Here is a 25,078-nt window from a genome sequence, read left to right on the forward strand (position 1 = left end):
ACATTTTTTCTTATGTTGAATAAATAACCTTTAAGGATAATAAATATTTGATTTATATTTCGTACGGTTTTGTAGAGTATTTTTGATTTTTTTTCAAAACTTAATTTTAAGAAGAAAAAAATTCTGGCACTTGTTTTTTATACACTAAAAAAATAAAAGCTAATATTTTTTTTTTAATATTGACAAATAGACACTAGTTATGGCATAAAAAGGTACTAGAATACATATCATATAATTATCAATAATAATATAAAAATGTCTTAAGGCACAGTTTTCTTTTTTTTAACTCTTTCTTATAAGTAGGCACAAGATAATTGTCTTTTTTTTATTCAAAAAATAAACTTTAAATATAAAATAAATGTTTGTACTTGATTTCAAAAAGATCGTTACTTATTATATTTTTTGAGCTTGGTCTTTTGGAAATTTTTGATCAAAATTTTCATTATTTTTCAGTCTTAGGTTGTCTTTTTATTTATTTGTGATGTGTTGGTTATTATTATTACTACTATTTATTATTATTTTTTTTTTTTTTTTTATTTTATTTTACGAGGGTTCGCAACAGCAGAGGTTATATCAACCCTCGGGGTGCCGGTGTTTTTGAAAAAAAGCCCATTTGTAAGTATGTCGGGTTCGAATGCAGGGCCGCTGGATTCGAACCCAGGACCTTTACCTTATAGTGATGAGCGCCGTGTCAACGCCTAAACCGTTGCGGCCACCGACGCCCCTACTACTATTACTAATTAATTATATCAGATGCAGTGAAAATTAACTTTTTTGAGGAAGGCAGTTTTAAACTTTTTGGCAAGGCAACGAATAATGTGACTACGCACTGGGAAATTTTTTTTTTTTAATCCGCAGCTCTTGTATGATCCCCTCTCAAAAAACTATTTTCATATGGCAATTTTTTAAATGTAATTACAACCCTTAAATGCCTGCATTTCAGTCAAAAATCTTATACTGAGCGGATTATCTTATAAAGTAAACACTAAAAAACAAAAGAAAACATTAAATTAAAAACAAAAAGAAGCTTCCTATTTTGTACGGCCTGAGGTATAAATAAAGACTAAAATATAAAAAAATTTAGACTCCCCAATTGAGTATTTTTTGTTCAAATTCATAATTGTATATAAAAAAGATATCTTTTGTTTCCTAAGGGGAGATCCTGGTGCTATTGGCACAAAACGCACTGGGCTCGATTACTTTTGTTTTTAATTATTAAAGAAATTAAATAATTAAAAATCTTTCCTTATGGAACGAATTCCTTCTCCTCCTTGAGAGTACGTTCGTTCATTTCTAGAAGGTCGAGCTTTTCTCGGTGCATCCTTTCTATGTGTCGTGCGACGTGCATTTTCTGTTTTGCCCTGTAGTTACAGTACGGACACTGGAACTGAGGCTCTTTCCCACATTCCCACTTTTGGTGATTCCTGAGTGAGCTTTTGAGTTTGTAATGCCTCCCGCACTTCGTACACTCGACACCATCACCTCCTGTGTAACCACCTGTAATTAAAAATTAAAAGAATAAATAAAATATTTCAGAATTTAATTCGAATTCACTAAATTGTACACGGTTTGAACTGAAAAGACAGTTTGCATTTGAACATTTTTGACGGACTAAATATGTAATGTTTTAATTGATCAAATTTCACAATTTCTTTTTGAACTCATTAATAATTTTTATTTTTTGAATATAAGTTGATGTACGACTGCTTACCTGAGGTATTGAGGGCGGATTTGAGAAACGCCGGCTGCATGGAAGCCCAAAGATCCCAAGACGCCAGGGGCAAAGGGTTCAAATATTTCATACCTGGAAAATGAAATTCAAAAGAGGGTTGATGATATTCTAAATTTCTTCCATTAAAATGATTTTTTTAAAAGTATGTTTGTTTTCTTTTTTCAGTAAGAAAAAAGATTTCAGAAACCTTTCATGCCTAAGTCTTGGATTTTCTTTTACTCTTTTCTCTCATCTAGGCATTCCATGCAAGAAAGGACATGCAGAAGTAGAAAAAAAAAGATAATTAACAAATTTTTCAAAGAGAATAATTACCATAGCCAATTTTTTAAAAATATACGTATATAAAAAAACTGTTTTTTCTTCCTATTTTATTTGTTTAATTTATATATTCAAATAAAAAGAAAAGACCTTTTTTTAAATTAAAAAATAAATAAATAAAAATAAAAGAAGGGGTATTGAAATGTTTTAATTTTGAAACAAAAATCAAACTGGTACAAAAGAAATGAAAAATAAGCAAGAAAAAAGAGCTACGTTAAGAATTCACTACTTGTAAAAGATTTTTAAATGGGCTGGGAAAACTATAAAAATAATAATAAAATGATAAATATTTATAAAGAAAAACACGTTTTTTCATAATTGAAATAATGTATTTGACAAGTACATAAAATATATTTATGGAATCTTCTATCTTCTTTCTTTCTTTTCCCACCAGTCTTTTCTGAAAAAAAAAGAAAAAATCCAAATTAGCATATGTCCTTTTGAATTGTGATGCGATTGAAAATCAACTTACACATTTGCTCATAGAGACGCAACTTGGTTCCACCTTAATAAAAATCAACAAGCACGTCAAACCGTGTATCATTTGGATTGTCAAAGACGAGGAGACGGATAGAAAAATGTGAGCAATTTTTTTTATCCCACCAGTAGATGGATAAAATAAACTTTTTCTGATGGACCAAACAATTTTTTTTTCATTTTTATTAAAAATAAGTAGAGTTACAATGCTTTTAAAAAATTAGTCTTATTACTTTATTATTATTATTTTTTAAGAGAAGGCAACTTTAATCACAGTAGATATTGTTATATATAATTTTTTTATAACACTTAAGTACTATAATAGAGAGGAAGACTTAACTTTTATTAATTTAAGGCACATTGATTCCTCAAGGCGAATTATTTACAACAAATGATAAACATAAGGATACAAAAAAATTAATAAATCAAAAAAAGAACATGATTTTAACATGTAAAATTACATAATATTATTTTATGTATACGTATATATATTTTTTATTTGCAAAAAAATATATATATTAAAAAACATTAAATCTAATGTTTGTTTTTACAAAAAAAAAAAAGGCATGGAAAGACGATATAATTTCAGTTTTGTCAAATAAAAAATGAAGTAAAACTACAAATTACATGGTCGTAGTTAGAAAATGGGAATGTTGGGATTGAGTGGGAGGCGAGACAGGTGCTGAATCTTGTTTAGTCAAAGTAGCGATGGCCATCAAATCGAGCATATCCTTATGCTGACGCTGCATATGCCTCATGTGGTGCGACTTCCTTTTGCACCGTTGGGGGCAGAAGGGACACTGGAACATCGGATCTTTCCCGCATTCCCAGAGCGTGTGTCTCTGGAGAGAATCCTTCCTCACGTACGTCCGTCCGCACTTTTCGCAAGGGAACACCCCGTGGTTACGTTTGTTCGACTTTCGTTTCACGTCCAAGTTCTCCCTTTGCGACATCGTCTCTGCGAACATATATATTCGTCGAGTCAGACCCACACAAAGTCACGAATGCTTTCTGATTCTTGCTTTTATTTTAATTTTTTTTTTAAAGATATTTTTTCTGTTTTCCTTACTAAACCTCAACCCAAAAAAATAATAAAATAAAAATGCATGCAGAAACAATCAAATTAATAAATACTAAAGGAGTGGTCAGGCATGCATAAAGAAAAACTCGTTAAATTTAGTAATTTATTATTTTTTTCTTTCATTACTTTTTTAACTTTTTTTTTTTTTTTAATTTTTAACTAAGTACCCATACAAGACAAAACTACTAGGGGAAAATACTCCTTATTTTGGCATGTTAAAAACTTCGACAGATGTATGCCGGAGGCCTATGTGCCGCAATAAATTGTGCTTGTGCTTCGAACGATAGGGGCAAGACTGACAAGAGTACCCGGCCTCTTTTCCACACTCCAACCTCCGGTGTCTCTCGAGGTTGTGCACATAACGGTAACTCCGCCCGCAGCCATTGCAATAATGCCTGTTTATCCAACTCAATCCGGAAGACAACTTTGTCAGGAAATCTAAAAAGAAAACAACTTAAATCATTCACAGGGAGAAAAGTGGTAACTTTCGTTTAAAATGGGGGAGGGGGTTGAATTCTTTATTACTAAGGTATGGAGTGTTTAAAAAAATAAACTAAAATTAATTTTTTTTAAATGACGTCGACTACCCTGTTTTGTTTCTGCTTAAATCTGAAAAAAGAAAAAAAGAATTAACCAAAGATCACTTTTAACTGTAATTATTAATTTTTTAATAATTACAACTTACCCATTTATTTCTTGCTGTCTATAAAAATGTTAAAAATATTTTACAATTAAAAAATAAACACCTGTTTGTTTCGTATAATTTTAGCATTAAAATGCAACACTTTATAATGTTGCATTGTTCAACAGATTAACTTAGTAAAAAAAAATTAAGACTTTTTAAAAAATAGATACTAAAAATAAAAAAAATAATAAAACTGCAAATTAGGTTGAACACAATAACAAATTAAAACAACAAATTTTATTCTTTTACCAACAAATATATTTCTAACAATAAAATTCAAATAGTATAATAAAATTCATAAGCCACTAATATAAAGTTGTATCTTTCTAATAAATTTCCTTTTTTTATTTTTTGACTGAGCAATAAGAGCATTTTTTTCGAATTTCCCTGTCTGTTTTATATACAATGACTTAAAAAATTGCTTACTTAGGAACTTCTATTTCCACTTTGGTGTTTACACAAAAACAAAAAAACAAAAAAAAAATAGTTTACATTAAACCTGTTGGTGAATTATCAAAACATTACTCCTCTGATTGAGTTAAGGGTAGTACTTGGTTTGTACTACAAAAGAAGACTGGAGGATCACAATATTTTCGGTTATTCCACTAACATGTAACAATGTATATATAATATATAATTTAAAAAATGGTCCCTAATTTTTTTTTCATATTTTTTATTTATTTAAATGAACTCTTTATAGACTAAACTACTAAAAAATATAATTATATTTCATTTAAAAATATTGCATTTTCTTGCGTCTAATAACTAATACCTTGTCTTTGATCCCTAATTAAATGTTAAAAACAAAGCACTATTATTTGGCAATATTTGTACTTGAGAGTATAAATTTACTATAGTTCAATTTTAAAATAAAATCTAAATTTAAGCATTACAAAGAGTATTGGCAGTACCTGAAAAATAAAGCTTTTTACTTTTCTTGACAAAAAAGAAATTTCTTGTATCTCAAAAATTTAAAAAGGAACTAAACTTAAAAAGAAAATCCTAAACTTAAAAACACTACCTCTAAAACAAAATTGAATCCCGAAAAAAGAATAAAAAGACAACCCAAAATTAACTAAAACTAAACTTTAAAAAGAAAAAAAAAATCTACGCATATAATGGAAAAAAACAAAGGACGTATACAATATAAACCAAAAAAAGCATTATCTGAAATAAAATTTATATATAAAAAATTTCAAAAAAATCAACAAAGAAATTAGATTTCTATAATTTCCAAAAACCGCATAAATAACGAAAAAGCCCACTCATGAAAATGTCCACAACATGGTGACTTACAAGACAGATTCACGAAATAAGCTTAAATAAAAACATTTAAAAGATTTTTTTTTTTTAAAGGTAACTACAATAAAAAGCAAATTATAAGCTGTTTGGTATAAATGTAAGGAATATACAAATAAATAAAAACTCTATGAAATATAGACATACATAGACCTAGGAGGTGGTGGAATAACAATGGAAGATAGTTTCTTTTTTTAATATTTAGGCCGAGAACTTGTCTTTAGCACCTTTAAATTACCAAATATGTTTTCTCCCATTAACATACTAAATTATTGAGCAAAGTTATTGTATACAGTGTTGACTTTGATGTAGGAACTAAAAAGGACATTTCTGGTATACATAAAGAGGTATTTAAATTATAAGACATAATAAAACCAACATGATGCTTTTTCAGACAGCATAGCCAACATTTGGATAAGGCACTTTTGGTGAGTATCAAAAGCAAAATCTAATGCCATGAGCTGCACCCTCATTTAAAACCATAGGCAATCAAGTACATTAAATAAAACTTGAAAACTTTTTAGACTGAAAAAAAAAATTATAGAAGTAGATGTAACTTTGTAAGTTACAAAATAATTTTTTTAATGAAAGTATACTCCACATATAAAAAAGAAAATCAGAAGAAAAAAAACTGAAAACAAAAGAAAAAGCATCATAATAAAATATCAGATCTGCGCGGTTTTTTGTTCATCAGTTTCCCCAAGAGAAATTTTCCAGTTTAGTGTTACCAAGGTGGCTGGATATGCTCGGGTTTGTGTGCTCGAGCGATGTGCAGCATGAGGTTATAGCGTTGTTTGGTCTTGCGAGGACAGTAGGGGCAGTGGAACTGAGGCTCTTTTCCACACTCGAGACGTATATGTCGCCGGAGGGTGTGCTGAGATGAATAGCACTTGTGGCATGTCGGGCATGAGATGCTGCGTGACGTCGATCCTCCCCGGCCTCCACTCCCTCCTACAGTGGACGATCCGCCTGAACCACCCTTGATCGATTGCAAAAGAGGCCGGGCTAGCAACATCCTCTGCTCTGTAAAAACAACACAGAGCCAATGTATAAATTTCAGATTGTTCTTCCTTCCCCTCTTTAATTTTTGTGTGTGTTAAAATTTTAGCTGTTTTTCTTTCTCTTGTATATGTATTTCTTTCTCTATCAAAGCTTTTTTAAAACATCTTCTTTAATTCATCACAAGGAATTTTTTCTCTCGAGCATTTAGTTTTGTTAGTGTTTTTAATCATTAAAAAAATAAAAAATAAACAAAAAAAGCACAAAACATTCACAAGGTCACAAACCACAAGTGGCCAAGCTATTAAGCAAGTTTTTCTTGTCGTAATCAGTATGTATCTAGTTAAACACAATTTTAAATATTCCGACAATATCTAGTACAAAATATGTTTACAAATGTCGAGAATTAATCTAAGCAGGTGTGAAATGTGACATTTTGACTCTTTCTGTATTAATATTTATTAAATGAAATAATCATTAAACAAACTTTGGCGAAAAATGTCAAATAATGAACATTATCTGTTGGTTATTGTATAATCGTTTCAAAACTTTTCTGTACCATGCCCAGTTTGAAGTAACATTCACTTTGCCTCACTGTCGCTTCATGAAAACAGTATCAACAGCAAACACGACATTTATTTTAATCTTTAATTTATTTTATTTTTTATCTCAACCAATACCTTACATAAAGATAAATTAATTAAAATAAGTTATTTGGTCAATCGGACCACGAAATCTAATGGATTTATTTTAATTTTACAGCCAAATTTTAATAATAAAAACTGCCAATAGGCAAATAAATTTAAGTTAAAAAAATGTACAATTTTAATTCAGCAGTTAAGTCATGTGGGCTTGTATTTTTCATTCTAACTGTAAATACTGGGTAGGTTTTCAAAAAATCGAATAAATCTTCTATTATGAGCATTATAAAAATGGACAGAGGTCAACATCCTTTTGACTAAAATGATAGTCCTGGATTAAATTGGGAATAAAATAAAATAATGACATTACGAAATATCAATGACAATGACAGTAGAATCAAATAACAGGATACACAACTATAGAAGAACCAATTTTAAATATTTAAATTATATAATTTTTAAATTTAATAAAAAAATCAAGGTGTTAAAGATTATTAGCTTAGATTTCTGCTGAATTTTTCGGTTTAATCATTAAAATATTTATTGCACTAACACCGTTTTGTAATAGTGTGTTGGTAAAAAAACCTAATAGTTCTATAATCAACAATAAAAAATAAAATAAAATTTTCCTTGCTATGAACAAAAAGAAGGGTAAAACAACATTTAATTAAAATAATTGAAAATGTAATTACTGTCAATAAATTAACAAAACTGGAATAATATTTATTTTACATCAATTTTTTTTTTTTAAATAACATTGTGAAAAAATGGAGTTATTGTTTGATGCCAAGATAAAATCTTCAGAATGTTTAATGAGTTAAAAAAAATTAAAAGCTGTGGTTTTATAGTCAGTCAATGAAATTTTTAAACTGACATTTACTTTTCCATAAGAAATGTTATGTTTTAATACATATTTCATGTATTAAATATCTTTAGCTTTGCTTTAGTATGAAATGAAAGCAGAATATACTTTCTCACACGTAGCTATAAATAAGCTAAGAAAGGAAAAACAATGTGTGCGCAAGCAACTTTTTCTTATTGTTCTTAAGCATTTCTGTCTTTTTTATAATGATGTGTATATATTCATAAATTACATTTTCCTATAATTTAAACTTTAAAAACCTCATGGATATGTACTTTTCAAACTTGTAATTTTTTGTTCGTTTGAATTTAAAATAAAAATTCCTTGTAATGAAAAATATTTACTTTGATTTTAATTTAAAACCAAAGATAAAAACAAAAATTCAACCAGTAAATTAAAGCTCTTTTCATATCTCCACAGCATCCAAATAAAAATTTAAATATGTAAAATCATGCTCACCCTTTTCTTTTCACATTTGTTTTGTAAATTCTGGTTTTCTTTTATTTTTCATTAACAAAAATAAATAATAAAAATATGTAATCAGCAAGTGTATATACAAACTGCTCACTAAAAATACACAAAAAAAGGACAAAACCCACGGAGTTTTTGAGTTTGTTATTTACATCTCCCCCAAAACGGTTTTTCCCCTTGTCTTTTTGACAAGAATGGAAAAATAAAAAAATAATGCAGCAGTGACAAACAAAAGCCCTTTTCAAACGTGACAACTTTCACATATCAAAGCGGTTGCACCTCAAGATGAAATAAAACAAAAAGCTTTGTTTCTGAAAGCAATCGTGATATTGGAGACACTCTCGCTGAAAAAAAAAAAAAAAACCTTCATGCGCATGCACCTTTCTTAACTTTAAACAACTTTTCAACAATAATTTTCCAATTTCATGATATATTCCAAATTATTTATATAAACATTCTTAATAGCTTATGTATTGATAATCTTAAATTTTAGAAAAAAAAAAACACTCGTATTATTATAATTGTAATAATATTATCATATAACAGTAATGACAATCATGATCGCTATCAAGTAGATATTTCAAGACGTAATAAAATATCCGCTACTTTTTTTAATACAAATTTGTTTATTAGTGAAGGTAAATGCATACTTTGTGCACATGTATGTGACTCATATTTGAGAATTGTGCAATACATCTTAAAAGCTTATTTTCACGTCTTTTAACTTTAAAAAATTAAAAAATGCTTTAATATGTCAAGAGGCCCCTTATTTGTTCTTTTTTTCAAACAAGGAGATAAACAAGAGATAAACATTACTTCCCATTTTTTAAAAGAAAATTTCCGTTGATTTTCACAAGCAAACATCAATTAAAAAGTAGTCTGGGCTCTCACTTATCTATGGAATTTTATTTACTTAAATTCTTTATTAATAAAACTTGATTGTGGTGTGCCCAGAATACATGAGTTTGATTTTCTCTCTCTCAATAATATATATTTTTAACTATCTTTTTAGGGTTTCATAGACTATAGTTAGTTTTCAATTATAATTACTAATTGTGATACAGTATTATTGATTGTATTAATTGTAATACTATTCCTATTTATTGAAAATACTTGTGTTGTATAGAGATGATCAAGACGTGTAATAATTATTGTTCCTCCTATTTTTGTACTAATGATCTTATCATCATTATCTCTTTAACGATAAGCATATATACATATATTTATATACATTGAATTAATAAGATTAAAATAAATTTTAACTTAATTAATTATACTTTTTATCTAAGGTCTTGGTTGAGATGAAAAAGCTAGTGTCACGAGCAGGATTCAGGGAACATCAAGACCTTACACAAAATGTATAATTAATTAAAATAATGCAGTCAATTATGACTATTAAATACATATAGACTTCTAACAAATAAATTAACCAAACTGAATAAAAATTAAAATAAAAGTATAATTATTAATGAAAATTGTAGAGAAATCTTTGCAAAAAAAATTATAAAACAAAGAGGAAAATGAATAATTCATTTTAAAAATGAGTGTTTAAAACCAAAAAATTCATCGAGGATGAATGGGTAATCAATCAATAAGAGATGGTAAAATTATGATTGATAGCAGAACAACGAGGATGACAACGCCTTCATGGAAAATATGAAGGATACTCCGAGACAAACTTAAGGCCACGAGTTTAATTGGAAATGTTTTTTATCTGGCTGGCCAAATATTTTCATCCACTTCGTTAGGATATGGCGGATAACGTAGCGATGAAAAGTGAGAATACGAGTAGTTGAAATCACTTGGATGAGTTAGAACTAATTTTTTTCCCTCATGGGAAGAAAAAGCCTAAAAATAAATAGATAAAAACTAGTGTATACAGTAAAAATTTTGCTTGAACAATTTGTTTTCTTTATTGAAATATTAAAATTGCATAATACAGTTAAAAAATTAACAAAACCAACTAATTTTGTTATTTACAACATCAATAACACATAAATACACAAATGTTCACGTTATTTATATAAACAAAGACTAATACTAATTTTCATACTTACCTTGATTATATATCCAAAAAAAAGACGTCCATTTTTTTAAAAAAATTTTTAGGGGCTAAAATCTAACTTTTTTTTCAGGATCTTTAAAATAAGTCCATACCATAAGGGACCGAGACACAAAGGGGATAAGACACCGAAGGTGTGTGCGCTCAAGCTTTTGTCGAATCTTCATCAAAGGATGGGCGAGGATAAGGAGTAAGAGAGAAGAGAAAAAGACAGACTGAAGTGAAAGACAGACACCCAAAAAGCAAAGCATGCAGAAAAAAAGTCCCAAAAAACGCCCAAAAATCAGTTAAGGCTCATACCCAAATGCAATCATTCTATGTTCAATGTATAAACAGGCATGAAATTACATGCAAGACTTTTTTTCTTTCTTTAGTCTTGAATGTAATTTTTTTAAAAATATTACTTGTTAATTTATTATTATTGTCAAACTTCATGCATTTTTATTGATAATCCAGTCGGTAAACAGCCTTCAATTTTAATATTTAAAAAAATATATTTTTCAACTTAAAAAATATGCATCCTATAATTGTAATTTTTTGAAAATAAAATCTGAGAAATATTAGGAGAGAAAGCCGTTTTCTCGTCATGGTGCAAAGTCCGGCCTCAGCGATTTTCAAAGAGCAAGCAAAAAAAAATTTAGCAACGACGCTGAGCTGGACAGAAAAGTTCGAATCGATAAATACGGACAAGTTGTGAAATAATAAAAGGTCACGACATAATATTTCCGACTGTTTACCGGCTGGTGTGGGGAAGCTTTTGGGAAAAGCACATTCCCACGGCGGTTTTTCCCCCCCTGGGGCTTAGACAATTTCGTCAACCTTTTCGACGAAAATAAAATTTTTTCGGCCCGAGGCAGCACTTGGGTCCGCCGTGTGATGTGCTTTTTTCCAATTTTTCTGGGATTGACTTCAGTTAAGATGTCTTACCTTGATCCGAAGGGCCACCAGGTGGATAAGGATCTTCGGAGTTGTCACCTGAAGCGTTCCAACCACCTGAAAAACAAAAATAAAATTAGCACAAAAACACATTTTAGAAAGTACAAACAGAAAAAAAATTAAAATTGTCAGAATAGCAAAATTAAAAAACTACTCAACAACCCAAAACATCATCAGAAAACAAAGGCGAACCAGTAGTCGCAAATTAGTCTTTCAAACCCATTCGATCAAACCACATTTGTAACTAACTAGAGTAAATAAGTTGTGGAAAATAAAAATTCAAAACTTAAAAAGGTTGCTCGATGTATCCCTCATAATTGAAAGACGCCATTCCTTGCCTCTATATAGAGAGCGTGTAGGAATGCCTCTCGCTTAAGCACGGCACAAGTTCAACCACTGTTCCCATTTTTGGTTGAAACTAGGTTGTTTTACTGCATATAGTACTGATAGTTTTGTGTACATAGTTTGTGTTGAGTGAATGTATTTATTAGCGAGAATGTATAGTGAGAGAGTGCTGGCCTAAGTACTCCATCGTTAGGTTAGTGTCATATAATATTAATTAATAAGTTAAAATAATAGGTGTAAATGGTGATATAGGAACTTCATCGCCTTAATTGATTGTAAATAAGAAAGTAGGGCTATTCACGATGTTTGTTAGGTGTTAAATCGAATTAGCTCGAGTCGAGAAATATCCAGGAAGGTTGTGAACTCCCTCAAAGTTAAAAAGATAAGAAGAAGAAAGTTAAGAGAGTGAATGTGTTCAGAAACTGATAGCCCCTGCGGCTGGACGTCTAGGACAAGTCTGACCCTGGACTGCCAACACCCAGGGAGGGTGAGTTTCGAGGCCTACTGGTGACTGTAAAAGCTGGTGGACTGCGAGAAGTGTCTCAACTCTGTACATGCGTGTGCAGATTGGAACTTATACAAATCAGTAGGGTGATAAAAAAAAAGGAATATTGAGTATCCTATCGACTTTCAATTAGGTCTGTTATATCAAATAGGTCTAAAGAGTGATGGAGGAATATCAAGAACTCCACATCCGTACTGAGTGAACGGTATTTAAATAAGAAAGAATATATTTAAGTATTAATTAGGGGTTTGACTCTGGGAATTGATAGCGTTGGTGCTGAAATGACCTAGCTGATGATAGCACCCAGCACAACCTCACTGGCTGGCCGCAGGGCAAAAATTTGAATTGCCGGTGGACTGCGAGGAGATAAGCTCAACTCGTAAACAATGCATTGAATTTTCAACCCGAAGAGATGTCTCTCCCTATGGGAGTTCATCAACCCTGCTGTGGTATATGGTAGGTGCCTAGGAGATCGTCGCTTCCCAACCAACAGTTTCGACAGTTGGCTCATTTCAACACCCCATGTATATAACTAAAAACAACTAACATTTATAATGCATTCATACATATAAGTACACCTATTCTGATTAGACGGTGGAGTAGTCGATATCCATCGTCCTACACAACGTAATCAGCTAATCTAAATTAGGGTAGATGGAGTACTTTCATAAATATTCCGCGTCAACCCTAAACACACACGCATTGCTGGAGGGCGATTATAACCCTATATTTCATCATCAGCCCCTCACCACTCACACTAATACATACACTCAAACAAAATACATCAGATCTTTTATACAACAAAAAACCCCACGTCCTCTAAAATGCGGAACATCGGACCCTGTTCATAGACGTAATTTTTTGAAGTGTAGAATATGTTTGTACAATTTTAATTGCTTATCCGATCTGATTATCAATGAGTTCAATAAATGGATGGTTCAATAGATGGAACTGAAAATAACAAAGTGCTGTGAATTTTGGGTTCGTGTTATTTAATATTTAATCATTTGTATGATTGCAACTCTTGATGGAATTAGAGATTAAAATACGACAAATGTCAAAACCAGTGCATCGAATATTTCCCAAGTTAGACAACAGGAAGATGATACGGACAAAAATGGGACCACTTACAAATTAATGATGTGAGGAAGGGGGAAAAACGGGTCCAGGCCGAAATATAAATGTATGCGTTAAATCTAATCTTTTCCTCTTCAAAGATAGGCTTACCAAATTAAATCTAGACGCGCATTAATTGCCAATTAACATTATTTCTCGAGTAATGTACTTTCACAATTGTCGAAAATTCGATTTAACATCATAGCACGGCCGGCTGTTTGTAAAATGGGCGAATTTCTATTTCCTACAGGGACAAACAAAATTACGCCGCCGGGTCGGACTCTCGAATAAAATTTCTCAAGTGTTAAATAAGAGTTTAGTTTCGATTTCTGAAGATAGTCAAACGGGAAATAATTAGTATCTGAAAAGATAAAAGGGAGAAAAAACAGGCACCGGCCTTTTTATTGATATCGGACTCCGGTTATGAAATAGCACGGGGCACTTTGTTCGAACGGAATCGAAGCTTTATCGAATAATCATTCTCAATATTCTACAAGGATGTCAGCGTCAACAATATCAAGGAGTACATCATGCCCTCGAAGCTGATAAAACGGACTGCACCGCGGTCTACAATTAACACACAAAAAAGACACAAAAAAAAGGAGTCCCAAACAAGTGAAAAGTGTATATATGTTTGCAGAAATTTTACAAGATCTTAATAATGTAGACATGGTATGTGGTATTAAGGATACTAGGAAGCGAGATTTGTGCTCCCCAAGCACTGCAGCAATCTGGCTTATTGTACCTTCCTAGTTCCATAGTTCCGTGCAATAGACTCTTAGAAGCATCAGGTCATTGACTGTCGCTGCTACTTTTTTCAATCTCTAGATTCTTTTCGTATGTTAGATTAAATCTCTACTGAGCTGTTGCTTCGCATTCCAAGATGATATGGGTGGCTGTTTCCTCCTCCTACATTACGTAATCTGCAGATGGGATCATCGTTGTACATACCCATGTTGTGTAGATGTTTAAGCTTCTAAAGCAGCACCGAGTGCCATACCCAATCGAAGGCTGTCTTCACATCCAGTAAAATCGGACAATATGATACGGGATACCTCCACAGGGTATGAATGGTTTGGTATAGGGGAGAGAGGTAGAGATGTCAGGTCTTGTTCAATGGTTCAATTGAAATCGGGATCATTTTTCTTCGTCGGTTGTGGCCTTCATCTCGACGAGGGGATATGATATGGTAATAAGGATACTAGTAAGCAGGGTTTGTGCTCCCTACGCACTGCAGCCTTCTGGCTTATTCTTAGAAGCATCAAGTCATTGACTGTAGCTGCTACAATTTCATTCCCTAGATTTTTTTCGTATGTTAGGTTAAATCTCCATTGAGCTGTTGCTTCGCATTCGAAGATGGGTCGGCTGTTTCATCCTCCTCATTAAATAATCTTCAGATGGGATCATCGTTATATATGCCCATGTTGTGTAGATGTACTGTTTCTCAGATGCCAGTGAAGGGTCAGTAGTCCTATCATGCCCCTGAGTTTAGCCCTCTCCATTGCAAGAATGATTTTGACAGTATTGGTGAGGGTTGTTTCATCATAAGTTAACTGTGTCTAGGGCCACTAGAGTTTATCCACTTCTCCTTTTGTTTTGTTTCGATCCACTCGGCAATGGAGGATTCTGTTTGTTTTAGTTAGCCCAAGTATAGGTTCGGGCCCTATGTATGGTCTTCCAGATCCTCCTCTGGCCAGTCTTCTTTCTCGTTACCCAAAATTCCTTTTCCTGAGATATCAGGTTGCTATGTTTCCCCAGGTTTTGGATGTATTCACTGACTAAATTTGATGTGATATTTTTACTTAATAGCTGCTTGGCTATTAAATCTTATGAGGATTGTTTTGTCAGTGTAACCTCTTTTAAGATTTTCCAGGGTACAAGCGTTGATGGCATGTATTTCTGCTTGAAAGACCGAAGTGTACTTTCCCTAATGAGTTTGATTGCTCACATCTTGGGCTTGTAGAAAAACACGCGATCAGGTTCCTTCGTTTGTTTTATTGGAGTCATCTGTATACCATATCACTGATTCCGATGCTCTCCTGAGTTCTTCCTCTCCTTTATAGTCGGTTGAAACTTTATAGGATGTTGAAAAGAATGTTTCCGGGATTATATAGTCATTCCCTATTTCTAAGAATGGATGTCTGATCAGCGAAAATAGAAGGACCTAATAAAGTTCAACATTTTTGGTTGATATAACTTTCGCCTATCTTTCCTGTTTTAGTCTTAGAGTCCTTTCGGCAATTGGTCATTTTGAAGGGTATAAGCAGGGTGAGGCAATGACAGACCCCACCACCGATGACGTTGGTGAAAAGCCAAAAAGCGTCTGGCAGACCGAAATGGTAGATAAACCTTAAATCTATAGACCGTAGACCTTAAGATGAAATCTCATTTTTTTTTGTATTTTCCTCAAAGACACATCGAGATAACACATCCCGACAAAGAATAAACAATAAATAATAATATAATTATTCCAGTAAATATTGTCCAATCCGTTTCTTTTAAAAAGGAAAGTAGACTAATCAGATAGTTCGGATCGTTTGTGAAAGGTGGGTCCGCAAGATCCTGAATTTTTCTCGCGTTGTTATAATTTTTTCAAAAAAAATTTCTAATATTTTTGGAAATACATATTACATCTACGTACTTATTTTTGCAACACTAACAAGATCTTAAGTTTTTATACAAACCAATAGACTTTAAAATCTATGTCTGCTATTTTAGATTAATGGGTAAATAGAGCAAATTTAATTTCCAAATATGGAAATTTATGCATAGTTGTTCACATCTTGCTAAGATCCCAGGGATGATCACTGGGATCTCAGCATAAAGATTTTGTGAGCTGTGCATTTTTTGAACACTGCTCTTTTCAAAATGACAAATAAAATGAACAACTCTTAAACAGAAATACAGGTCGCCTTACTAAGTTAAATTACAGATAAAATCACAGTAAACCCAACAGAACTATCAAATTGTCAAAAAGACCATCTCAATATTTTGAAAATTTTGTTTTCTATTGTATAATTAGGCAAAATATCCTCAAATATTCACATTTTAGCGAGGAAAAAACGTGAAACTGATAATTTCTGAAGCTTTTCTAGTTTTATACTCAAAGCTGCAAGAACGATAGAGCATTGTAAGCTTAAGAGATCTGGATCATTTTTACATCTGGGAATGTTTTTCTCAAATAATTAATTTGTATAAATAAGCGGTTGAAATATTTTCCGGTATGTTCACGCCTTTTCTTGACGATCGGATGCACTTACGGATTTCAGTGAAGCGTAGGCTTTTTAATTATTAACACACATTTATTCGCAAGAGTTTCATTCCCCTAGTTACTTAGCGAGATCATGCGGACTCCTGCTTTCTCACACAGACGGAATTATTCGGCACTGGATGAATTCAAACAGCCTCGTTCAACAAAATATGCAAAATATAAAAAAAGCTTTGGTCCTTGGAAATAAATTTGGCGATTAATTTAAAGTTAGTCGGCTTCTTTCTACTAAACGCAAATTTGTACGAGCATATTCTGAAAATAGTATTGGAATTTTAACCGTTCCAAATGGTCATTTAAGCACCAAATAATTTCATTTGGTTCTTAAAAAGTAAATTTAGCGTCGGTGGGTCGGATCGGCAAAGAAACTCTGTGGCCCTCGAAGGACCTGACTCGTATGTTATCCACACCCGACTAAGAATAGGCCATACGAGGTTGATACGCGGACACTTACATTCGGGCCAAAGCCATGTACATGTATCCCACCTAGTGAAGTGTGCATCCTTGGCTCCATATAGAGAGCGCGCAAGAATGCCACACGATATAATTGCGCGCGACAGACAGGGAGTATCTGGGTCCCCTGTTCCGTTTCTTAGAGGAAATAGGTCTTTTTTATTGTATATTTTACTGATAGTTTTATTTCCCTAGCATGTGCTGAGAGTGAATGCATCTATTAGCGAGAATGTGTGAGAGGGTGATGGCGACCATCGACCCTCAATTATTAGGTTAGTTTTATTTAATATATAACCCTCACTAAGACTAGCAAAATCACTGCTGCAACTGGAGAGGACCAAACTCAGAGGAGTGATAGGACTACTAACCGGTCACTGGCATCTGAGAAAACAACTACACAACATGCATATAGAACGATGATCCCATTTGCAGATTATGTAATGAGGAGGAGGAAACAGCCACCCATATATCATCTTCGAATGCGAAGCAACAGCTCAATGGAGATTCAATCTAACATACGAAAAAACTTAGGGAATATTGTAGCAGCGACAGTCAATGACCTGATACTTATAAGGAGAAGGATAGAGTCTATTGCATTGAACTAAGGAACTAGGAAGGTTCAATAAGCCAGAAGGCTGCAGTGCCTGAGGAGTACAAATCCTGCTTCCTAGTATCCTGATCAGCATACCATATATATATTACGCAGGACGGGCGACCAAGACCCGAGGGGTTAAATGCCTGGGTAGACTCGTACCCCATATCAACATACCATACCATATATTTAATATGTAGAAAGAGTGATGTACGAACTTCACCACCCTATCTGAGTGAATTGTAAATAAGAAAAAATATAGATAAGAGAGTGAATGTATTTAGGGACAGATAGCCCCTGGAGCCCAACCTCTGCGGCTAGACGGATAACACCAAGGTTTGACCCAGGCTGCCAACACCCAGAGAAGGTTGATTTTCGAGGCCTGCTGGACTGCGGAAAGTGTCTTAACTTATATAAATCAGTAGGCTGATAAGAAAAAGTTTTGTGTAGATGAGAGTTAGAATTTAACTGTTTTAATCGTAGATTTATTAGAACAGCGAAGCAATTTCGTTTGATTCTTGAAATGAAATTTGACATTTTAACTCGGAATTTAAGTTGGCTAATAAGGTTTTTTTTGTCCGAACGCATAAACTAGCATCATACTAGACTGAAAATGTCAGAAAATGGTACAAATTACTGGATGCCTAAAACTTTCAAGTCCTTGTCTTTTAATGTGTTTAAAAAATATTTTTAATATGTTAATATGCAGGCTTGTATGTCTAACACTGAATTTTGTGAATTTGACGATTAAAATTTATTGTTATGTATGTAGAAATTTTAACGTGAATATTTTGACTCTGTTATGCCAAAAGCTTGTGGTCTAGAGACTAAAGACGCTAAGATGACTCAATTTCAGGCAAAATTGGCACATTTTCACACAATATATCTTGCTAAAATTCCTGTACGCAAATTTCTTAAAATTGTTTACATCACTATTTTAAAAATGTTGAAAATTTTAATTGCAAATGAACTTCTGAATACCCAGGTTTGTTATGACTTATGAGAAACTTCGTAGCGGTCGAAGGATACAGAAAACAATGAAATGGCCTTTGTCGACGATTTGAGGAAACAACGCTCGATTATTAACAAGTCGGAAAATACACTTGACACACATGCAACAAATATTAATTAACCCTCCAGCGTTTTCCCACCGGCGCGAAGGGTGGAAATTCACTTTTCCCGATGACAACGTATAAACTGCATAAACTATATAACTCGAGACATTGAGAATTTTATGAGAGCTTGTTTGGAATTATAAAAGAAAATAAAATAAAAAATCAGGCGTAATTGGCGAGATCTAAAAGTTAAAGGAGCGCAGATTAGTGAAACACCTTCCACCTTGAAACATATTGGGGGCGATAACAGCATTAAAAGTCAGTAAATAATCAAAATAAACATGTTTATTTATGAGAGTTATTGTTTCGTAAGGCCGTTCTACGTTCAGAATTTGCTTTTTGATGGTATAGAGAAAAATTAACAAAAAAAAGGGGCCTTGTGATTTCGACAATGGTATTCTGTGTTTTAACTTCGTTTTTTAAATTTTAGAAAGGAAACTGTTTTGGTAAGCCACGGATGAACGAAGACCCATGTTGAGAGGGAATCCTGGATCCAAAGGAACAAAACCTTTCCAAGTTCTTTTTTTAGCGTACCCAGACCATTTGGCGTGTCGGGGCACTTATAAGGGAATTATTTCCCGAGGTGCTATAGACATCTCGTCGGTTGGATTAACCGAATGTGAAAAGGGAGAAAATGTTCTCCCCTGTGGATGTTAATCCCGGCGTAAATTGGGATTGAGTATTTGCCCGGCTGGGACGACTCGCCCGTTATACGGGAGGAGTGAAAAGGGGGAACCGCGGAGTAATGAGGGAATGCCTGGAATTTCTCGGATGGAAGGGACTTCCGTTGTTCCGTTGCCAAAACAAGCCATTTGGCGACATCATTTTTCGCGGAGAAGGCCAAAAATGAAACAAATATCACGGTAATTATTACGTCATAAATAGTCTTTTTGAAAAATAATAATTTACTACGTATTTTCAATTTTTACAAAAATAATTGATTTTCCTTCTTTAAGATTAAAGTTATATGCGCGTCATATTATGAGGAGTTCATTCAGTTTTTATCTAACTGAACTAGCTAAATAGCTCATATCTGACACCTATGATTTACAAGTATGGCTAATTTTTTTTAAAAAATACTTGTTTTCTAATCGGCTATTTCATGGATAAATAAAGCAATACTCAGTCATAACAATAAATGAATATTAATGTAACACGTGTAACATCCCTTTATAACTTTATATTTAATTTTTTTAATATAAATATAAATTAATAATTAATTATAAATTTTAATATAAATATAAATTTTTAACTTTATAACTTTATTTTAGGGAATATTGTTGGGAACGTATGAACAAAAATTTATAATATACAATAAATAAATTGTAAATTGAAAATCGAAAACAGAATTTATAATAATGGGCTCAAATGATAAATAGGAAATTTTATGTAATCTTATTGTTAAAAATAAAAGCAAAGTGAATGTGGCAGAGGTGCAGCAATGTTGAACAAACAAACAATCAATCAATCAATCACTCTCACACCCGTTACCTCTCTCTCTCTCTCATTATGTCTCTTTTACTCACCCACTCTCTCTCTCTCTCTTACTATATTTACGTACTATCTGTCTCTCTCACTATCTATCTGTCAGTCTTTCTCTCTTACTAACTATTTCTCTTTCTCTCTCTCTCTTTTACTATGTCTCTTTAACTATCCCTCTCTCACTATGTCTCTCTCTATCTATCAATCCCCCCCCTCTCTCTCTCTCCCCCTTTCTCATTATGCCTCTTTTATTCTCCCTCTCTCTCTCTTACTATATATCTGTCTCTTTCACTTTTACTCTCTCTTTCTCACTATCTCTCTGTCTGTATCTCTCCCCTCTCTCTAACTCTCTCTCTCCCCCTTTCTCATTATGTCTCTTTTACACTCTCTCTCTCTCTCTCTCTCTTACTATATATATCTGTCTCTTTCACTTTTACTCTCTCTCTCCCCTCTCTCTTTATCTCTCCCTCTCTCACTATCTCTCTCTCTCTCTCTCCCCCTTTCTCATTATGTCTCTTTTACTCTTTCTCTCTCTCTCTCTCTCTCTTACGATATATATCTGTCTCTTTCACTTTTACTCTCTCTCCCCTCTCTCTTTATCTCTCCTTCTCTCACTATCTCTCTCTCTCTCTCTCTCTCTCCGTCAGTCTGTCTCTCTCTCTCCCCCTCACTCTTACTGTCTATCTATCTATTTCTCTCTCTCACTCACTCTCTCTCTCTCTTACTATGTCTCTGTATCTCTACATCTCTCTCTCTCTCTCTCTCTCTCTCTCTTCGTCAGTCTGTCTCTCTCTCCCCTCACTCTTACTGTCTATCTATCTATTTCTCTCTCTCTCTCACTCTCTCTCTTACTATGTCTCTGTATCTCTACATCTCTCTCTCTCTCTCTCTCTCTCTCTCTCTCTCTCTCTCTCTTCGTCAGTCTGTCTCTCTCTCCCCCTCACTCTTACTGTCTATCTATCTATTTCATTCACTCTCTCTCTCTCTCTCTCTCTCTCTCTCAAGCTGGAGCAACTAGGATCTAGAGCTAATAAGCAGATCCTGTCTGAACTTGAATATTTTAATGGAAAAGAGTATTCAATATAGAAGAAATCAAGTGTTTCTTTTTCAATTGTACCCTGTTTTCCAACTTAGTGGTTGGTTCCTAATTCATATTAGTTTATCTTATATGTAAATTGTATATTTATTTTATAATTTTAACATAGAAGAAAAGAAGATTTATTTTGTTTGAATTTGAAAGAGAAAATTGTTCTAAATTTAATACATTACGTTTAAAATTAGTACAAACAGATTGTTCCTGTGCGCTTAAGTAAAATTTATATTTTATAATTTTTAATCCAAAATCCAAATCCACTTTTAATTTTTAACGTAAAAGAAAAGAAGAATTTATATTAATTTATTTTTATTGCATTTGAATGAGAAATTTTTATGGAAAAAAACAAACAGGGTTGTTCCTGTGTACCTAAGTCAATCTTTTTAATTTATGATTGTTAACATAAAAGTAAGGTTTACAATAATGTCTTTTTTTGTTTTGAGAAATTTGTTTGAAAGTTAAAACATTAAAAACAAAAAAAAACACGATTCTTTTTATGTACTTAAGTCAATCTTTAAATTAACGCTGTTCCTATGAATCTCAACAAAAATATTTATGTTATAATGAATTAATGATTCCTTTCTCTAAAACAATTAAAACATTTTAAAATTATAAATAAAGAAATTTTTACGTTATTCATATTAAATATTTTATGGGGCATTAATTGTACCAATTATAAACAATTATATTAATTTTATAGGTACTCAATTTTGGTTTATTTATTTTTTTAAAATAATAGTAAGTGATGAAATAACCAATTTAAATTTAGTCCCTTAAATCAAAATCTGGGGAAAATAATATTCTATTTCCTTTCAAAGAGGAAAAATTAGAACAACCGACACACAAGCACGCGCAGACAAACGAGCTTTTTGTTAAGTTTGATGTTTTATGAATTAACATAACTGTTAGTATATATAAACATTAAATAGTTTCTTAAAAAGGTTTAGATCTTCCAAAATTAAATAATTAAACTAACGGGATTTCAAAATGTTTACTTTTCTCTCGTTTTCGTTCATTATTAGTTTTGCCAGTTGGCATAATGGATCGGTTTTGGTTAAATAAAAAATAATAATAATAAGCCAAGAAATAGAGGAAATAGGGATAAGTGAATGTTTACAATTATTAGGCTATAATTTTTCTTTGATTCTTAGATTGTCTTTTTTTAAGTAGAAAATGAATTATGTTAGCACATTTGTACCTATTTGAACAAAGAATTTTTGAATGTAACAACATACTATCGACCAGTTAATGAATCAATTAGCAATTGCCAACGATTAGGGATAATTTTTTATTGTTATGATATTTTAAACTGTGGAAGTTGTCTTTGCTTCTTTGGTCTGTTTTCTCTCACATATTCAACAAAGCGTATCTTATAATCGGCAAATGGGAAAGCATGCAGAAACGGTTTGGCCGTTCTACAGTTCAACACACCCCGAGGATGACAGCGGCTTGATGGAAACTGGTCATCCGTGGCCCGTTTATCCTCGCTGTTAATTTTCCGTTAGGTGAGTACAACAGAAGAAATTAGAAGAATCCTCACGAGTCTAACAGGAATACACCGAGCCGTTTCGTCGCAATTAACAAATAAATTTACCATAAACAAATATAATTTGATCGTAAAGTCTTGAGAGATTTTATGTTAAATTAAAAAACCATTTAATCATGCTGCCAACATTTATCTTTTCTCATGATTATAAAAATACATAGATCGGGAATTATCTTTTAATTAAGTATTTTGGATTGATATGTACATATTTGTCAAGAGGCGGTTAAAGCTTTTTGCGTTCGACTTTTCAAGTTCTTTCAAAACACAAACATAAAATTTAAATGTGTGTGTGTGGCCTAAAGTCTTGGATAAGCCTTGAAATGAGAAAAACAAAACCCTCTTAAATTTCTAAGCACTTAATATTGAAAAATTTAATTAACCATTTTTTTTCTGTGACCTAACATTCGTTTATTCCGCGAGTAATCGATCAATAAGTGCCATTGTAAAAACAACAAAAACTTGGAGAATAATTGTCCATTGTTGTGCAGGAATTAGCAATTGAAAGTGTGAAGCCAACAGAAAACTGGCATAAATGTTTTCGTAACGGCAGAGCTGTTGAGAAGGGGGAGAAAAGCATACGCAAGTCCTAGTTTCTCGTTTTTCCTGCCTTTGTCAAATTGAGGTCAGATCCTCATTTTCTTCCTTTCGGCGCGATTAAACTGTTACCCCGTTATTAGTATTATTTTTCATTATTTATAATATATTTGTAACAATATAATAAAAATTAATAAAACAGACAGACATTTAACAGTATGTAGTATACAGGGTGTTCGGCTACTCGTGTTACAAACTTTGCCAGTAGATTCTAATTCAAAATGAAACCAAAAAGTCCTAATTAACTATGGTCCGAATCTCAACAGTTTCGGAGTTATTCCACTTTTTTTTTTTTTTAAGATTTCACTCCCTTGCTTCAAATAAACAATGAAAACCCCAAAACTAAAAGGTTTTGGACAAATCCGTCGAATCCATTGAAAACTAGTTAAATTTCCTTCAAAATGTGATCAATACTAAACTTGAAAACGTTCGTGAAATAAGAGTTTTTGTAGCGTGAACATTGAAAAATATTTTTTTTCCAAAGTTGAAACAATTACTATGTTGATTTTAAACTACTATTTCCAGCCTAGAGACCAGCAAATTTCAGAAAACGTACTCCATTTAATATCCCATTTAGTGGTGCAATTAGTTTAATCAAAAATGAAGAAATTGATGAAGGAAAGGACAAAACCGTGGTTGAAGCATTGGCAATGTGGCACGATTAATAATAATAAAAAATAAAAAAAACTAGGAAATTTTGAATGAATTTATTTAATTTTTTTTTACATTTTGATTCTAAATACTAAATGCTAAATCCGTTTTAGTGGTGCAATTGCTTTTGTAATTACTTTTTTCAAAGATGAAAAAAATGATTAAGGAAAAGAAAAAAACGTTTAAAAAAATGTATCAAATTCGTCAAAATTTCCTTAAGTGTTTTATTTTTTTATTATTATTATTAATCGTTCCACCTTACCAATCCTTCAACGAATCAATTTCTTCATCATGTACTCCATTTAATATCCTTTTTAGTGATGCAATTGCTTTTTTAATTACTTTTTCAAAGATGAAGAAATTGATGGAGGAAAGGAGAAAACCGTGGCTGACGGTAAGGTGGAAAATGGGGTAAAACAACGAAATTTTGAAAGAATTTATTAAACTTTTTTTTTAAATTGGTTTCGAAACCGAAATAGTGCAAGTGTTTACTTATTTACAAACACGACTACAACAACTTTGATTAAAGAATTATTGTATTATTAATCTCCGGAATAAAAGAGTTTTAAAATTAAGAGATGTTTTTAGTTATCTATGTCAATATCTTGTTAACTATGTGGGTACTTTTTTTAAATAAAGAATATGCTGATATACATCTCATGTACGGATTTTGCGGGTTTAATGCGATGGCAGCGCATAAAAAATACATTTCGGAGAATGGAGGGCTTTTTGAATCAAAATTAAAAAAAGGTTTA

At 32.3% G+C, this 25,078-nt stretch overlaps 1 protein-coding gene across 4 annotated transcripts in view; it reads right to left on the reverse strand.

Annotated features, from left to right (window-relative positions):
* Positions 1–722: 722 nt before the first annotated feature.
* LOC106667340 (longitudinals lacking protein-like) overlaps positions 723–25,078 on the reverse strand; it is a 54,270-nt gene continuing 29,914 nt past the window's right edge. Inside the window, exons 3-5 of one of the 4 annotated variants that reach the window (XM_014395229.2) lie at positions 11,555–11,620; positions 1,712–1,804; positions 723–1,497 (exon numbers count right to left, since the gene is read on the reverse strand). In XM_014395229.2, coding sequence (XP_014250715.1) covers positions 1,247–1,497; positions 1,712–1,804; positions 11,555–11,620 — 410 coding nt within the window. In that variant the 3' untranslated portion in view covers positions 723–1,246. Of the gene's footprint in view, positions 1,498–1,711; positions 1,805–3,081; positions 3,486–3,734; positions 4,047–4,515; positions 6,616–11,554; positions 11,621–25,078 lie in introns of those variants that run through there. The other 3 variants (XM_014395231.2, XM_014395233.2, XM_014395232.2) reach the window with 3 other exon arrangements.

The sequence above is a fragment of the Cimex lectularius genome, unplaced genomic scaffold (assembly GCF_000648675.2).
Source record: "Cimex lectularius strain Harlan isolate CLEC.00 unplaced genomic scaffold, Clec_2.1 scaffold10, whole genome shotgun sequence".
In the NCBI taxonomy this organism is placed as follows: Eukaryota; Metazoa; Arthropoda; class Insecta; order Hemiptera; family Cimicidae; genus Cimex; species Cimex lectularius.